Source organism: Marmota marmota, unplaced genomic scaffold (assembly GCF_001458135.2).
Source record: "Marmota marmota marmota unplaced genomic scaffold, marMar, whole genome shotgun sequence".
NCBI lineage: Eukaryota > Metazoa > Chordata > Mammalia > Rodentia > Sciuridae > Marmota > Marmota marmota.
In genome coordinates, this window is record NW_026000048.1 from 17,316,289 (window position 1) to 17,330,554 (window position 14,266).

Sequence of the window (14,266 nt, forward strand, 5' to 3'; positions counted from 1 at the left end):
CCCCCCCCCCAGCCCCCAGCGCCTCCGGTGACCGCCACGAGGGGGAAAGGCAAATAGTAATTAATATGTCACCGGGTGACCGCTGCCGCATTGCTAAGAATAATCCCCACCGGAGACACGGCTCTGCATGGCGAATCGGACCCACGAGTCTCTAATCCACCGGGGTGGGAATTCCAGAGGAAGTGGCTTTAACCGGGTTTCTATAGTTCTGCCCTCTGCCCTTCTTGGGTATGGATGGCGTTAAACAGCCTGGGAGAGAGACCCGGAGTGATCGCGAGTGACTTGACAATTGAAACTAGCCAAGGCGTTCCCAGTGAAATCTGTGTTAGATGCTACGAATGTCTTATTTGAGCAAGCCATTATCCCAACAGTCATCCCAGTCCGACCGTGGTCCTGCAGTTTAGTGAAAGCTGGGCAGGGATGGGGTGGGGGGACAAGGCCACTTTACATAGTCTATCTCGTTTTAGAGCTCTACAAACACTGCGTTTAGGTACTTTCAACTGGAATCTTTTTTGGTTTTGAAGTCACTCCATGGGCCCTATTTCGCTACTGACAGAGCTCAGAGTTCCTTTCTGGTTGCTCACAGAAGTGCAATGTGGATAGAGCCTTGGCAGTTCTTCCATCATGAATCTAGTTGTGGTAGGATTAATTTAAAACTCGAATAGCTGCCTGCTTTATTTACTGAACTGAAGGCAAACACATTGCTACTTCCATGTATTTCATTGTAGTATTTTCAAATATAACTGAGGTGCACTTAAAAGCCTTCCTTCTGTACCCATCCTGACCAGAATTGGCATTGTACTAAAATTTTAAATATTTATTTTTTTTTTTCAGTATTGGCATAAAGGATGCTTCCACTGTGAGGTCTGCAAGATGGCTCTCAACATGAACAACTACAAAGGCTATGAAAAGAAGCCCTATTGTAATGCGTAAGTATTGTCAGTGTGGCATACCAGGTGTGGCACAGTGTGAGAGCATAAAAGTCAGTGGCCCTGCCTGTTCTGAAGAATTGACTCACTGTGTCATCCAGGTGTGCTGATGGCCAATTACCTGTTTATGCCACAGACTCTGGGGCCATGTACTTTGTTGAAGGTCACTGCATTTGTGTCTTGATAATGTGTAGTGTAATTTGCCTCCATCTTCTACCAGGTTAGTTTTTGAGGTTCACAGCACTGTAGAGTTAGGGACATTTATTAGAAGCTGCAGAACTTACCTACTGAGAATGTGTGGGCTCTGACATGCATGTCAGGTAGATTTCCATTTTAATCATATGTCAATTTCCATTTTAATCATAGCATGTTGCCATCTTGCAATTTTATATCTGAACCTAGTTGCTAGGGAGAGTCTCACTTGCTTGGCCTTGGCTGAGACCACTTCAGGCTTCTGGGAGCTTAACCAGGGAACCAAAGATTTGAGACATAGGTATTTCTGGCTAGTTGGTAGTAGGTCTGCTGAAGTTGATTGGGTACTTCTGTCTGCCTGGTAGTAGGTGGAGATCAAAGAAGGTAAGCTTTCTTTAGCACACTTTCCTGTAGGCACGCTTCTACCCTATAATACCAAATACTTAGCATTAATATATGGCTTATCATGTGTTAGACCCTTCCTGTTCTGAGAAGTTTATGCATATTGATTCAATCTTTACAATGACCCTGCAAGTAAGAAGGCACTATTATGACCTCCATTTGACAGATAAAGAAACTGAGGCATTGAGAACATGAGCCTCAGGAAGGGGCTTAGATTACCATGTTGCCCAGAATTTCCAACTGTGTCTTTTGTGCCTTGAAGTACATATTTTTCACTTTTGTGAGCATCCCCCACCAAAGACTGTGTTCATCTGTGGGCTCTTGACTCTGTTGAGCCTTCCTCATTGAGCCTTCTTCCAGTTCCCCCAGGGGACTGGCCTCCCCTGGCCTACAGGTGGCAGAGGGACCTCTGGATTGGGGGCCTTTTGGCTGGAAGTTTGCCAGAGCTTCATCCTCATCTGAGTCTTTGCAGCAGCTTCACTCAGGTCTCCTGGGGATGGAGGGTCTGGTTCCATGCTTTACCCCATACTGGGAGTCTGTCCTCATTGACAGCAAAAAATAAATAAATAAATAAATAAATAAAATAATTTTTTTTTTTTTTTTTTTTTTTTNTTTTTCTCTAATAGACCTAAATTTGAAATAGTGTAAATGTCCTTCAGCTGGTTTGTTGGTTGGTTGGTCTGGTACTGGGGATTGAACTCAGGGGCACTTAACCACCGAGCCGCATCCCTAGCCCTATTTTGTATTTTATTTAGAGACAGGGTCTCACTGAGTTGCTTAGGGCCTTGCTAAGTGACTGAGGCTGGCTTTGAACTCTCGATCCTCCTGCCTCAGCCCCCTGAGCGGCTGGGATTACAGGCGCACACCACCATGCCTGGCTGACAGCAAATTTTTGATAAACAAATGTAATGTGCAAGAGCAATGTGCAAACCTTTCTGTGTTTTTTTTAAAGATTTTATTCTTTCTGTTTTTCTATCAGTTTAGTTAGTGCTGATAGACAGAAACTTTTCAAGAAATCAGAAAATAGGAACTTGAACAGGATTCAGGACATCCTTGAATAAGTGAAACCCACAGATATTCCCCAAGGTCCTTGACATCTTCAGTCCTCCTAGATCATGTCTCTTATTGGGGAAATGTGAAACAAAAATGGGATTTCCGTGTCCAGGTCTCCTGCTTCCTTAAGGAGAGGTAAAAATGCATGGTTAGAGATCAAAGGCAGGCGGCAGTGAGGAGAAGGGAAAGGGCCTGACAACCCATAAACAGGGTAATTGTTCTTTGGTTAAAGGAAAGTGAACTGTTCTTGTGACTGCTTCAGCCTGCAGCATGACTCCATCAGGCTTTATGGGCCACATTAGAATTCTTTACAGCTCACTGCCTGAAGTTTAACGCAAGTGATAACAATGCCTTTGGGTGCTCCTGGTAGGCCTGGAGAGTTTGGGAGGGAAGGGGGAAGAGGACGCGGCAATAATGGCAATGAAGATGCTAGATGGTGAATTGAATTCAAGAGAGAAAAAGAAACGGCAAAAATAAAAAGTACATGAAAAGATGTAGGTGAAGTGGAGTTATGGATTATATTGGGCCACTTGAAAACCCACTACTTTCTGCTTACTTTCAGTTCAATTAAAAAAGTACCAGATTCTGCAGTGAGTCATGGATGAGTCAGGAGAGTTTGCACTCTGACTCAACGGTGCCCCAAAGTGTTCAGATGTGGACCCCAAAACCAAAAGACTCTACTTACAAATAGGAAACACCCTACGGTATTGCTTCATAGGTCTGAGTTTTATTTGAAATACTTTACCCCTAAATCTAATGTTCAGATGTTCTAACATTTCTTATGATTCCAGTGTTAAGTCAAATTTTTAGGGTGGCTTCCCAGGGTTTTTGCTTAATATTGAACCTGGTAGTCCACTTTATTGAGCAGATTAAAAAAAGGAAGACAGGAACCCATTCTCAGTGGGTGAATGGTCAGAAAGAGCTGATGTTTTATATTTGTTTGTTTTTGCTTTAAGTTCAGGTCATAGCTTGATATGCTATCTTCAAATAACAAGGCCCGGTGAGTCTGCAGTGAGGGTTCCAAGCTCAAAAGCATCTGTAATTCCTAACCCATATTTTTGTAAGAGTACGTGTTGTCATGTAATCTGGTCTGTGTGGATTACCCTCTGGGGATCTCAATGCATCTGCTCTAATTCAGGTGGTGTATGTCAATCAGCTGTTCCCTGTGGTCGCAGCCAGAAGGGCGGCCATAATTTCTCTGGGTCAATGGTGGAAAATTGATTCTCTAATGTATACTGCCCAGAGAATATGAAACACTTGCTGCCTATGTAAAGCAATATTTTATCTTTACCTAGTTTGTTTCAGTAGTCAATCCACATATATGCTTAAATGAAAGTGCTATCCCTCTGTCACTTTTTATTATGAATATTTTTGTACACATAAAAAGATTCAATGAAAAATACAGTCATCCTTTAGTATCTGAGGTGGATTGGATCCAGAACTTGCCATGTCAAAATCAGTAGATGCTGAAGTACCTTAGAAAAATGGTGAAGTATATGCATATAACCTTGCACACATCCTTTTATCTATAGCAAATCTAGTATAACATGTCAAGAGTACATGTTATACTTAATACCAGGTAAATACTATGTAAATAGTTGTGTTGTTTAGGGGATAAAGACAAGGAAAGTCTATACATATTTAGTACAGAAGCAATTTTTAAAAGAGTATTTTTAATTAATCTAAGATTAGTTAAATCTGTGAATGTGAAACCTACAGAGGAGAGCCTTCACATCTGTATATCCTTCCACTGAGATTCAACTATTAGCATTTTATATTTTAACCTAATTATATGTAGAATTTTAAAAAATCGTTGGTTCACTTCAATTTCACATATCATGACATTTTTACCCCTAATAATAATAGGCACTAAAAACAAGGACATTTTCTTAAAGAATTATAGAACTGATTGTCACACCCAGAAAAATTAACCAAGATTTGATAACCTCTGTACCCTGTTCATGTCTACTTTGTCCATACTGTCTTAAGAAAGTCTTTTACAGCTCTCTCTCTCTCTTTTTTAATCCAGAATCCAATCAAGGTACATACTTTATGCTTTGATGTTATAAAATGACAGCTTTTCATGGTCATTGGAGATTTGATATCAATTATTCAAATTCTGGCATTTCTCTTGGCTTACATAATCTTTGAGATCTTAGGAAAAAGGATTTTAGTAGTGTATGTGTGTGTGTGTGTGTGTGAGAGAGAGAGAGAGAGAGAGAGAGAGAGAGAGAAAATAACATGCATCATTAACCTTTAGAAGAAGTATTAAAGATATGTTTAAAAATTTGAAAGCATGAATGTAGACATTTAGAATTTTAAGAAAACATAAAGATTTCTTATTTTAATCCATACCTAAGGGCATTTCTTAATGGAATGCAATAGTGAGTATGTACTTTTTCAGTTTAGATATGTTGCTTGTTTATATTCTCATGTGTTTGGAGAAGAAACAAGTATTCTGTTTGATTTCATGCAAAGGAGAACATGTATAAAATATAATTTATGATATTTAAATTTGGATCTTTTGATAGAATGATCAAAGTAGAGTACACACTAGATGTAAGATCAGACATAATACACGTTTAGTTTCTAACACAGCAGCGCACACTATTAAAATATTTAAAAACAAATGGTCTTTGAGTACATGCCATGTTTTCATAAACCTTTATGTTTCATAAGCAGGCAATGGATTCTTTAGCACAGTCAAGATATTTTTTTTTCATCTTAGAACTTGCAAAGCAAAGAGGACTAAGCAATATTCTTATTGCTGAGAGGTGCTGAGAAAATAACACTAGATGATTAGACAAAAAACATAGCTTGTATTTCCACGTGAATTGATATGTCAAGGTTAACTATAAACATTTTCCTATTCAACATGCCGTACAAAAAATATAAACCCCCAAGGCCATTTGTCAAAATTTTAAAATTATTGTTTGTAAAAATCAATGGCATTTGCAAAACATACATCTATTCTTCAAATTTCTGAGCGAGATTACCACTTAGAAGTAGCTACGCCAATGACTGGCCAGTGAACTTGACATTTGGTGACAGCATATTATCTTAGGTCTGGGGAGAGACCAAGTAATGAGCGATGGTTTAATATGACCTTGCCCATCTTCCCCTAAATCTTCCCTTCTGCAGAATTTTTTTTATTTTTGGCTGAACATTTGTCCTGATCTGTTCACATTTAATATATTTTGAATCCATGTCAAATGTATCTTTAATAATGGGGCTAGAAGAACAAATACCTGTGTGAAATGTGTTCTGTTATCTTTCCAAATAAGATTCCCTCTCACCAAAGAGTCTCAGATAACATGATTTTGTAAGACTTTTAAAAATGAAGCAGCAGGAGCTGTGAGGGCATCTTCTTTTTCTCTGGCTGTGCCAGCAGTCCTTCATGTGAATATTCATTGACTGTCTCCAACCTTGGAAGATGCTGAGCCTGAGCCGGCTGCCGCTCATTATGAGCCACCCAGAATGGTCAGTGCACTTCCGCCAGCCTGTCTTGTGGGTGATTATCTAGGCCAACATTCTGCTGGCTCTCACTTACCATTCTCTGTTGGTCACTCCTTGTTAGTACCTTTGCTGAGGTTATCAGAGGGCAGGGAAGAAAATGCAATAAAACATAAATCAGAGAGTTTCCCCACTATCTCATTCCCTTCTCTCAGTTTGGGCCTCCCAAATTTGGTTCTGTAACACTCCAAGGACTTGAGTTATCTTGAGGGGAATGCATGAAATTCCTGCTATTAGGTTAGCTGTAATTGCTTAAGAGTCTTTTTTTGAAGTGCAGTATGTTGTAATCAGAGCTTTGGAGCCTGACAGAGCAGGATTTGAATTCTGATTCCATCCTATCCTACTGAGAAAGTATCTGGATCCCTGAGCTTCAGTTTCTTCATTTATAAGAATTGAATGATATGTCCACATTCACACAGCTGGGTGCGGATTAATGAGACTACGTATGGAAAGGGTCCAGCCCAGTCCCTGGCACACAGCAGACAGTCAGTAGACAATGGCGCCCCAATTTCCACAGTGGTCCTTTTAGAAAGAGGATAAAATGAAGAGGAAGTGTATCAAATTATAGGCCATTATACCTGGTGAACCATTTATACCAAAGTTTTTCACGCTGTGGATTGCCACCTATTAGAGGGCTATAACCAGAACTGAAAGAAGGAATGGGGTGGGGAAAGCATGAGAAGAAAATCTCAGAGTGCACTTGAGTAGTAAAAACAGTATTGTTTTGGGCAACATTTTTAAATGATATAGGTTTACATTTGTGGCAGAAATGATAAAGGTACATCAGAGGATTATGATGTAGAAAATATTTTTATTGGAAGTGGTACATTAAAAAATTGAGAAGCACTAATTCAGTTCCATATTCTTAATGCCTCCATGTATCGGGATGCACTGAAAATTGTCTGTAAAATGATGCTGTATAATATACTCATGGATTCAAGCTGCCATTGCTTTTACATGTTTCTGTCTGTGCCAGCCACATCCCATCGAGCCCAACACAGCCATCCCTCAGGTCTCAGCCTGGCAGGCAGAGTCTGTACTGCACTGTGTGGGAACCATGTGTTTCCTATCTGTATCCCCATCTGAGGGGCCTGTCTTGTTCATCCGCATGTCCCTAGAACCTGACACTTAGGTGTTCAATTCTTATTAGCCATGACTGTGCAGATTAAGTTAGCTTTGCAGAGTGCAGTTTCTGCACTGAACCCCAGTTCAGGATGAGGCCCAGGCAAGTTTCTTCTAAGAAGGCAGACAGAAGTTGAGCAATCTACAGGAACCCGGTTGAAGTTAGGCTTTGAGGAGCCTTGTATGGTGATCTGGTAACCAGTTTCCACTAAGTTCAAACACCAAGGGATAAAATATCTCTGTTGATGTGTCAGGCTCATGAATTCCAATCCATAATGAACATGATGGAATTTACTTTTATTGCTTAGGGGCTCAGTTTCAAAATATGACATTTAAAAGTATTCCTTTTTGATGCTTGTTTTTTTTCTTCTGGGTTTAACTGTATTCTATAGAATGGGAAAATAATTTTTTTTCTAACAGGAACTTTATACAGAATAGGGGAAATTTTATAAGCTTTAGCATATCAAACGATGCCTATAAGATATCTAAAGTGTCTATTCACTACCTTGCTTATTATAAATTGAAAGTTGTCTCTCTTTTTTCCCTTATAAATAGGAGAAAATGTTACATTGTTAAAAGTAACAGTTGCTACGAAAGGTTATTGGGGCATATCAGAGTTCTAGTTAATATCCATTATAATGTGCTTTACCTGACTAGCTAAGTTTGCCAGGCCTGGCCTTGAACTAGTAATCCTCCTGCCTTAGCCTCCTGAGTAGGGTATTGCAATTTTATCTGACCTTTAAGTTGTATACCTCCCAGAAAAAAAGAGACCTTTGCTTCCTTGTACTATGAAAGAAGTCAGTATTGTTTTTCTATTTTCTTTTTTTCATTATAACTTGTTGGTTGAAAAGTAGAGGACATATCTGGAGCCACAAAAAAAGTTCTAGTATACATGAAAAATGCTCTTATTTTTCAGTTACTTTATTGAAACATTGACAATATCTAATGCATTTTAGTATTTTTTGAAATCATATTAGAGAACCATATTGACAAATCATTCCCTGAGTTCTGTCCCATCTGAGAATATTTCCAAAAGCTTCCCTAGATGCATAGCTTCTGCATCTTTATGATGATGTATTTATTATGGAGTGATGTCAGATTAGAAAAGAGTTCAAGATGAAGCACAGCAAATATCTCCTGAATCATGGTGAAATGCAAGGTTAATGCAAGATATAGATGTGTGTGCTTAAAGGTGTATTGATTATGTGTCAAGGGGTGGTGTAAGAGTACATTTCAGTACGTCTTCTTTAAACGTTTTCAGATGAGTGCTTTACAAAGTGGTTCCTGGGAATGTCAGGGAGTAAGAGAAATACAGACACAGTCACGCGTGGCACACTGTCTTCCAAACCCTCAAGCCCCCTCAGAGTCTCTAGAGGAAAGAGATGTTGAATTTCTTTCCCTTTCTGTTTCTGCTTTGTAGTTAGCATTGCCAGACAGAACTAGGCTTTTAACAGTAGAGGTAGGATCTAGAATAATTTTTATGAGCTAGTATCTAGCACATTTCGGAGACTGAGTAAACAGATTATTATTGATTCTTCTGTGTTCAGGTTTGCTGTTGGAATTCAGCAAAATCCTGCTAATCAATCAAATGGTTCTGCAGGGCTCTCTACTTAAACTCAGGGGCACAGGTCTAACCATGAAAGCAGGACCAGGTTTGAATGGCCATGATTGTTCATTGCAGAACTGGAAACCCAGTATTAATTTTATTTATAGTTAGCTTTGCATTTTCTTAGTGGAGTCTTAGAGGAAGTGGCTTTGCATTTAGCTGTGTTTACCTTTCTACACTCTCTTTTGATTGATTCCCATAGAATTCTTGAAGGAATGAGAAGACAACTAGTTCTATGTGTACACTCCTGAATGGCACCAATCAATGATTAGACTGGTGGTCTGTTACCCCTCTGCTTCAGCTCAGCAGTCTAAAAATCCATTTAGACAAAAATACTTGATTAGCTTCCCTGATGCTCATTATCCATCAAAGGCAGGTGCAAACCAAACACAGGGAGCTTGGAGGAGTAGGAAGACTGCTCAGCCACGGGTCTTCAGATCTGGAGTGTAGAAGGGAGCTAAATGGTTGCTTGCCAGTGTTGAACATAGTCTTTAACATGACTTCATTATCCATTAATCGATCAAGATTATAAATTCCACCAAATTCAGGCTGTGCACAAGAGCAATATCACTGAATAAATGTGCATATCAGTATAGAAGGGCATACCCTATACACAGGTGTTTTGTTTTTTGTTTTTTTTTTGAACTGGGGATTGAACTCAGGGCACTTGAGCACTGAGTCACATCCCCAGCCCTATTTTGTATTTTATTTAGAGACAGGGTCTCACTGAGTTGCTTAGCACCTCCCTTTTGCTGAGGCTGGCTTTGAACTCGTGATCTTCCTGCCTCCTGCCTCTGCCTCCTGAGCCGCTGGGATTACAGACTTGTGCCACTGCTTTTGATGTGTTTTTGATGATCCGTTCATTTGGATCACCTGCCTTGATCTCTCATGGCAGCTCTCCCCACGGTGTCCCCAGGCTCCTGAGCCTTCCGCATCTCTGTCATTTTCCATGCTTCCCTCTGCCTTGTCCCTGTCCCCACCTACTCATTCCTCTGCTCTCACCCTGCTGCAGGCTCTTACCATGTTTGGCCAATAACCTTCCCATTGACCCCCTAACTGGTGTCTCTGTTCCAGTCTTTCTCCTTTCGAGTGTTTCTCTGGCCACCATGGTTATCTTTCAAAACATGATGCAGGCCACATTACTCATTGTGCAAACTCCTTTGATGGCAACAGAAAAAACCAAGACATATTGGGTTTTGACATCAGGAGCTTTCAGAACCTCCCTTCTTCTACCACTTTTCAGTTACCCTCTCCCCTCCAGCTCTGAAGCCTTCATCAAGTTTACCTGAAGTCTCAGTATCTCCTTACCTATAAAAAGGGCATGACAAGACTCCATCTCATGGGCTTAAGGATTCATCTACTATTCAACTCAAATAGTAATCTTTGAGTTTCAGGCATATAGTAAGGAGTTAATAAAAGGTGAAATTTGCATCATTATTAACTGAGCGCAGTGATTTGAACCTTTATTCCTGCTGATATTATGCCTTCTTGCACTTAGTGTTTCTTTGATCTTTAAGACTCTGACTGCCTTTGTGAAGGTATTCTGAATCTTTCCTCAACTACTGAACTCTTCATGCATTCATGGTAGTTTTGTAATTGAGTATCCTTCAATGATACCACTTATTAAAAAGCCTGTCTGATTCTGTAGTTGTGCTCATCTACCCATTTGAGGTGATTTCCTGCTGAGATTGGACCATGTAAATTCTCAGCCTGGGGTTGGAGGCGAGTTGGGGGTGGAGTAAGCTGTAGGAGATTGGCTTCCTAAAGGGACTATTTCTGGCGAGCCTTTAGGTGCTCAGAGTGCCTGTCGCAACCACCTGGAGTTAGCAGGAGCCCCACAAGTCCTGGGTGTGGTCCCCAATGAGACGGCCCTCACTTCAGATGCCACCCACAAGTTCAGGAGCTCTCAGGTTGCCCATTCCTGACCAACTGGCTACCAGTGGTTCATACAACCATCTCTGATGTGATAATTGGCTTGGTTGATTCACAGAGCCCAGGAAACAACTGCACTTAAGATTGTTTTATCATAAAAGACACAAATCAAACGAAGAGACATACAGGACAAAGTATGGGAGAGTCCTGGGCATGGAACTTCCCTCTTTGCTGTGTGGGATCAGGATTGGTTACCTGCCTGGCACATTGATGTAGCCATCATCCAGAAATCTCTGTCAAGCTTTGGTGCCCAGAGTGTTTATTGGGGGTTCATTCCATAAGCATGATTGATTAATTCATTGGCAATGTTAGCAATGAGGGAAGCTCCATGCCCAGGACTTTCTCATACTTTGTCCTGTGTGTCTCTTCATTTGATTTATAGTTTTATGATAAAACAATTGTAAGTGCAGCAGTTTCCTGGGCTCTGTTTAATCTCCAACCCCCTCCTCCCCTCCCTGGAAGTTATCATCTGATATTACCTTATCCAAAGCCCCAACCTGATCACATGGTTGGTCTTGGTGGAGAGACCAGCCCTCACTCAGAGCCATCTCGAAGACACATATTTGGTTCAAGCGGTTCTTGAATAATAGAAAAACATCCATTACTTGGGAAATTCCAAGTATTTAGAGTATCCCTCCCAGGAACTTGGGACCTAGGCCAACTTCTTCATTATACAACAGTTGTGCTCCACCCTGCCTCCCTCAAATGTACTGTTTGTTCACATTATGAACCTTCCTATTCCATTACAGCAAGAGTGATGATGTGAAGGCCACCATCTTTATTTAGTCAGTAGATGTTGGGTAAGATAAATGAACAGTTTGGTGCCTGCAAACAGGAGGTGGGTGGGAGGACCTAGCCACGGAAAGAACCTTAGAATAACTCTCTAGATTTGGTTTTTATAAACAAGCAAGTCTTTCATACAAGGCAAATTATATTCTCCAGGGCAGGCATGGTTCTGATTGCCTTCGTATATTCCAATACTTGGTGTATGGGATGTTCCAAAAGCATCCCCTCGAGAGGGCAGATTTCGTACCTGGCTTTGTCAGGGGTATGATGAACCCTATTGGTTATCTGAGTAACAGAGCTCAGCCTTGTTCCAGGCATCCCTGGCCAATGAGAAGTTCCTTTCTTTCCATAAAGTTCTGTGTGATAGTCCCAGTTGGAGCTGGCCATGCTTAGGCTAATAATGCACATGACCAGTAGCAGGCACTTCTGCTTAAGGGAAATACTGGAACTTACAGCTAGATTTATAGGTCATTCACAGGCACCTGACAAAAAGGATGGTAAGGGTAATGTCTATAAAGGTAGTTTATAAAAATTGCTTCCTTACACTCAGTTCCATGGTTTAGGCAAAGGGTCCTAAACACATTCACTTGCATATCACACATGTATATTTTTTTTCCCCTGAGAATAGGTTTCAATTACTTCATGAAACTTGATTTCATCAGGGATTAATGGATAATCGCTGATGAATGAAAGGTTTTTTATAGTCTTTTGTAGAAGAACTTAATTTTCTCTAATGTTCTGTCTTTCCATTTTCCCATTTCCAGCACTTTATAAACAACTTATTGGGATCAGTGCTTCCCCCATCCCCGACCCCTCCTTATTCTGTTTTTCTCTCTCTGTTTAAAATATTTTCTGTTGCCAGTGACGTAGTTCTCCAATTTTCTTAACCTTACGTGAAATTCTATTTAAAAATTTCTAGATGCTCCAGGAACATAATAATTAAGGGTTATTCCTGTCAGGAATAGAAACACCATATTAGCACAGTTCTTCCTCCGAGACTGCTAAAGAAGGAAAATCCTGTTTAGAGGGTTTGCCTCTGTGGTCTTTTTTTAAAATAGTAGTTATGTAATGTGAGGTTTAATTGGCCAGGAATCGGGAAGCTGGTTTATTTGTGTGTCTCTTGTGAACTAAGCACCTGAAGTCCGGCCAGCGCAGGTACCTGGAGTTTCATGGGGGTCACTTTGCAGGAAGTGTCTTGTGCGATGGCTGTTGGGCAGATGTTGAAAGAAGAGCAAATTGTCATTTCTTTTATACAGTGATAGGTATATAACAGATGCTGAATAAATAGATGTTGATTGACTTTTAAAAGATATTGATTTCAAATGGGATACAGCAGGTCTCAGAAGCCTGACTGATTTCTTTCTCTGCAGTATCCTGATGGCCCCGGAGAACTGGCCACCCAGGATTTAAAAATTAATTCCATAGCAGGAGGAAACAGGTGGTTACATAAAAGGGTGCCTGAATGGAGGAGGGATCAAGTAATTCTCAGAAGAGACCAACAGGGGAATATCTGTGAATTCCCGTCGGTACCAACACACAGACACTAAAGAAAGCACATTAGATCCAGAAGCATCACCAGCCTGGGATGGGGATGGGCCAATATTAAATTGGGGCCACAGAGAGGTTTGCTGGGCTAAAAGGAACATGTCTGGGAGGTGAATCACCTACAGGAAGAAAGGAACTCCCAGGTAAAAAAATGTCAGGGAGCATTTGAATGAGATTGGAATGAAACGAGGGGAAATAGAAGTGATTTCATGGCGAGGTGACTGTACCTTTTTTTCAGACTGGACATGTAATGGAGGCTCTTTGACATCTTGACACTTTGGCTTGGTGGGGTATCTGCTGAAAGTGTCAGAGAGAATATTAGTTGATTTCTTGCTTGCTTTGCTGGTGTTTCTCTGCTTTCAAGCTGCTTTGGACTTAATTTGGAGAACAAGTCAGAATTGGGTAGTGGGGTTGAAGTTGTGAGGACCTTGGGACACGTGGTTTCAGTTAGGTTGTATAAATGAAAGGAGGAATTGCTGGTCACACCACATCCAGACTTTAGGAAACATAGCCACAGTGTAGGAGAAGAAGGAAAGGCCATGTTTGTTCAAGAAGCCCTAAATTCTGAGAACTCTGGATAGGAGCCATATACTTTTACTCCCACAGTATATTTCTTAGCTGACAGTTGGCCTTTAATAAAGATTTCCTGAGAACACAAAAGGAGCCGTGCTAGCTTTTCCTTACTATAACAAAATGCCTGCAATAAGTCAGCTTATATAGAGAAAAGATTTATTTTGGATCACCGTTTTAGAGGTTTTAGTCCATGCTTGTGTGGACCTGTCTGGTCTGTAGCGAAGTAGCACATCATGGCAGGGAGTATACAGAGTTGTAAAAACATTTAAATCATGGCCAGGACAAAAGAGAAAAAGAGGAAGAGCCCATGCCCCCAATGATCCAAGACCTCCTGCTAAGCCCCACCTTTCATTAGTGCCAAACTGGGGATAAAGTCTTTAACCTACAGACCATTGGGGGACATTTTAGATCCAAGTTATAGCAGAAAGAATAAAAAGAAAGGTGGCTTTGGAGAGAGAGAAGACTTTGAAAAATGAACTTCTGATAGAAAGAGTAGCAATTATTTTAGAGACAGAAAAAAGGGAAGAATACACCTTAAAAAAAAAAACCAAAAAAAAAAAAAAAAAAAAAAACAAAATTAAGGAACTCCCTGGAGCTCTCTGAGCTCAGATTT

The 14,266-nt window shown here is 40.5% G+C and overlaps 1 protein-coding gene across 2 annotated transcripts in view; it reads left to right on the top strand.

The window, feature by feature from the left end:
* Positions 1 to 834: 834 nt before the first annotated feature.
* The window catches only part of Nebl (nebulette), a 337,929-nt gene continuing 324,497 nt past the window's right edge, over positions 835 to 14,266 (top strand). For both annotated transcript variants that reach the window (XM_048812743.1, XM_048812744.1), the window contains exon 1: positions 835 to 929. In XM_048812743.1, the coding sequence (XP_048668700.1) occupies positions 874 to 929 (56 nt within the window). In that variant the 5' untranslated portion in view covers positions 835 to 873. The remainder of the gene's footprint in view (positions 930 to 14,266) is intronic.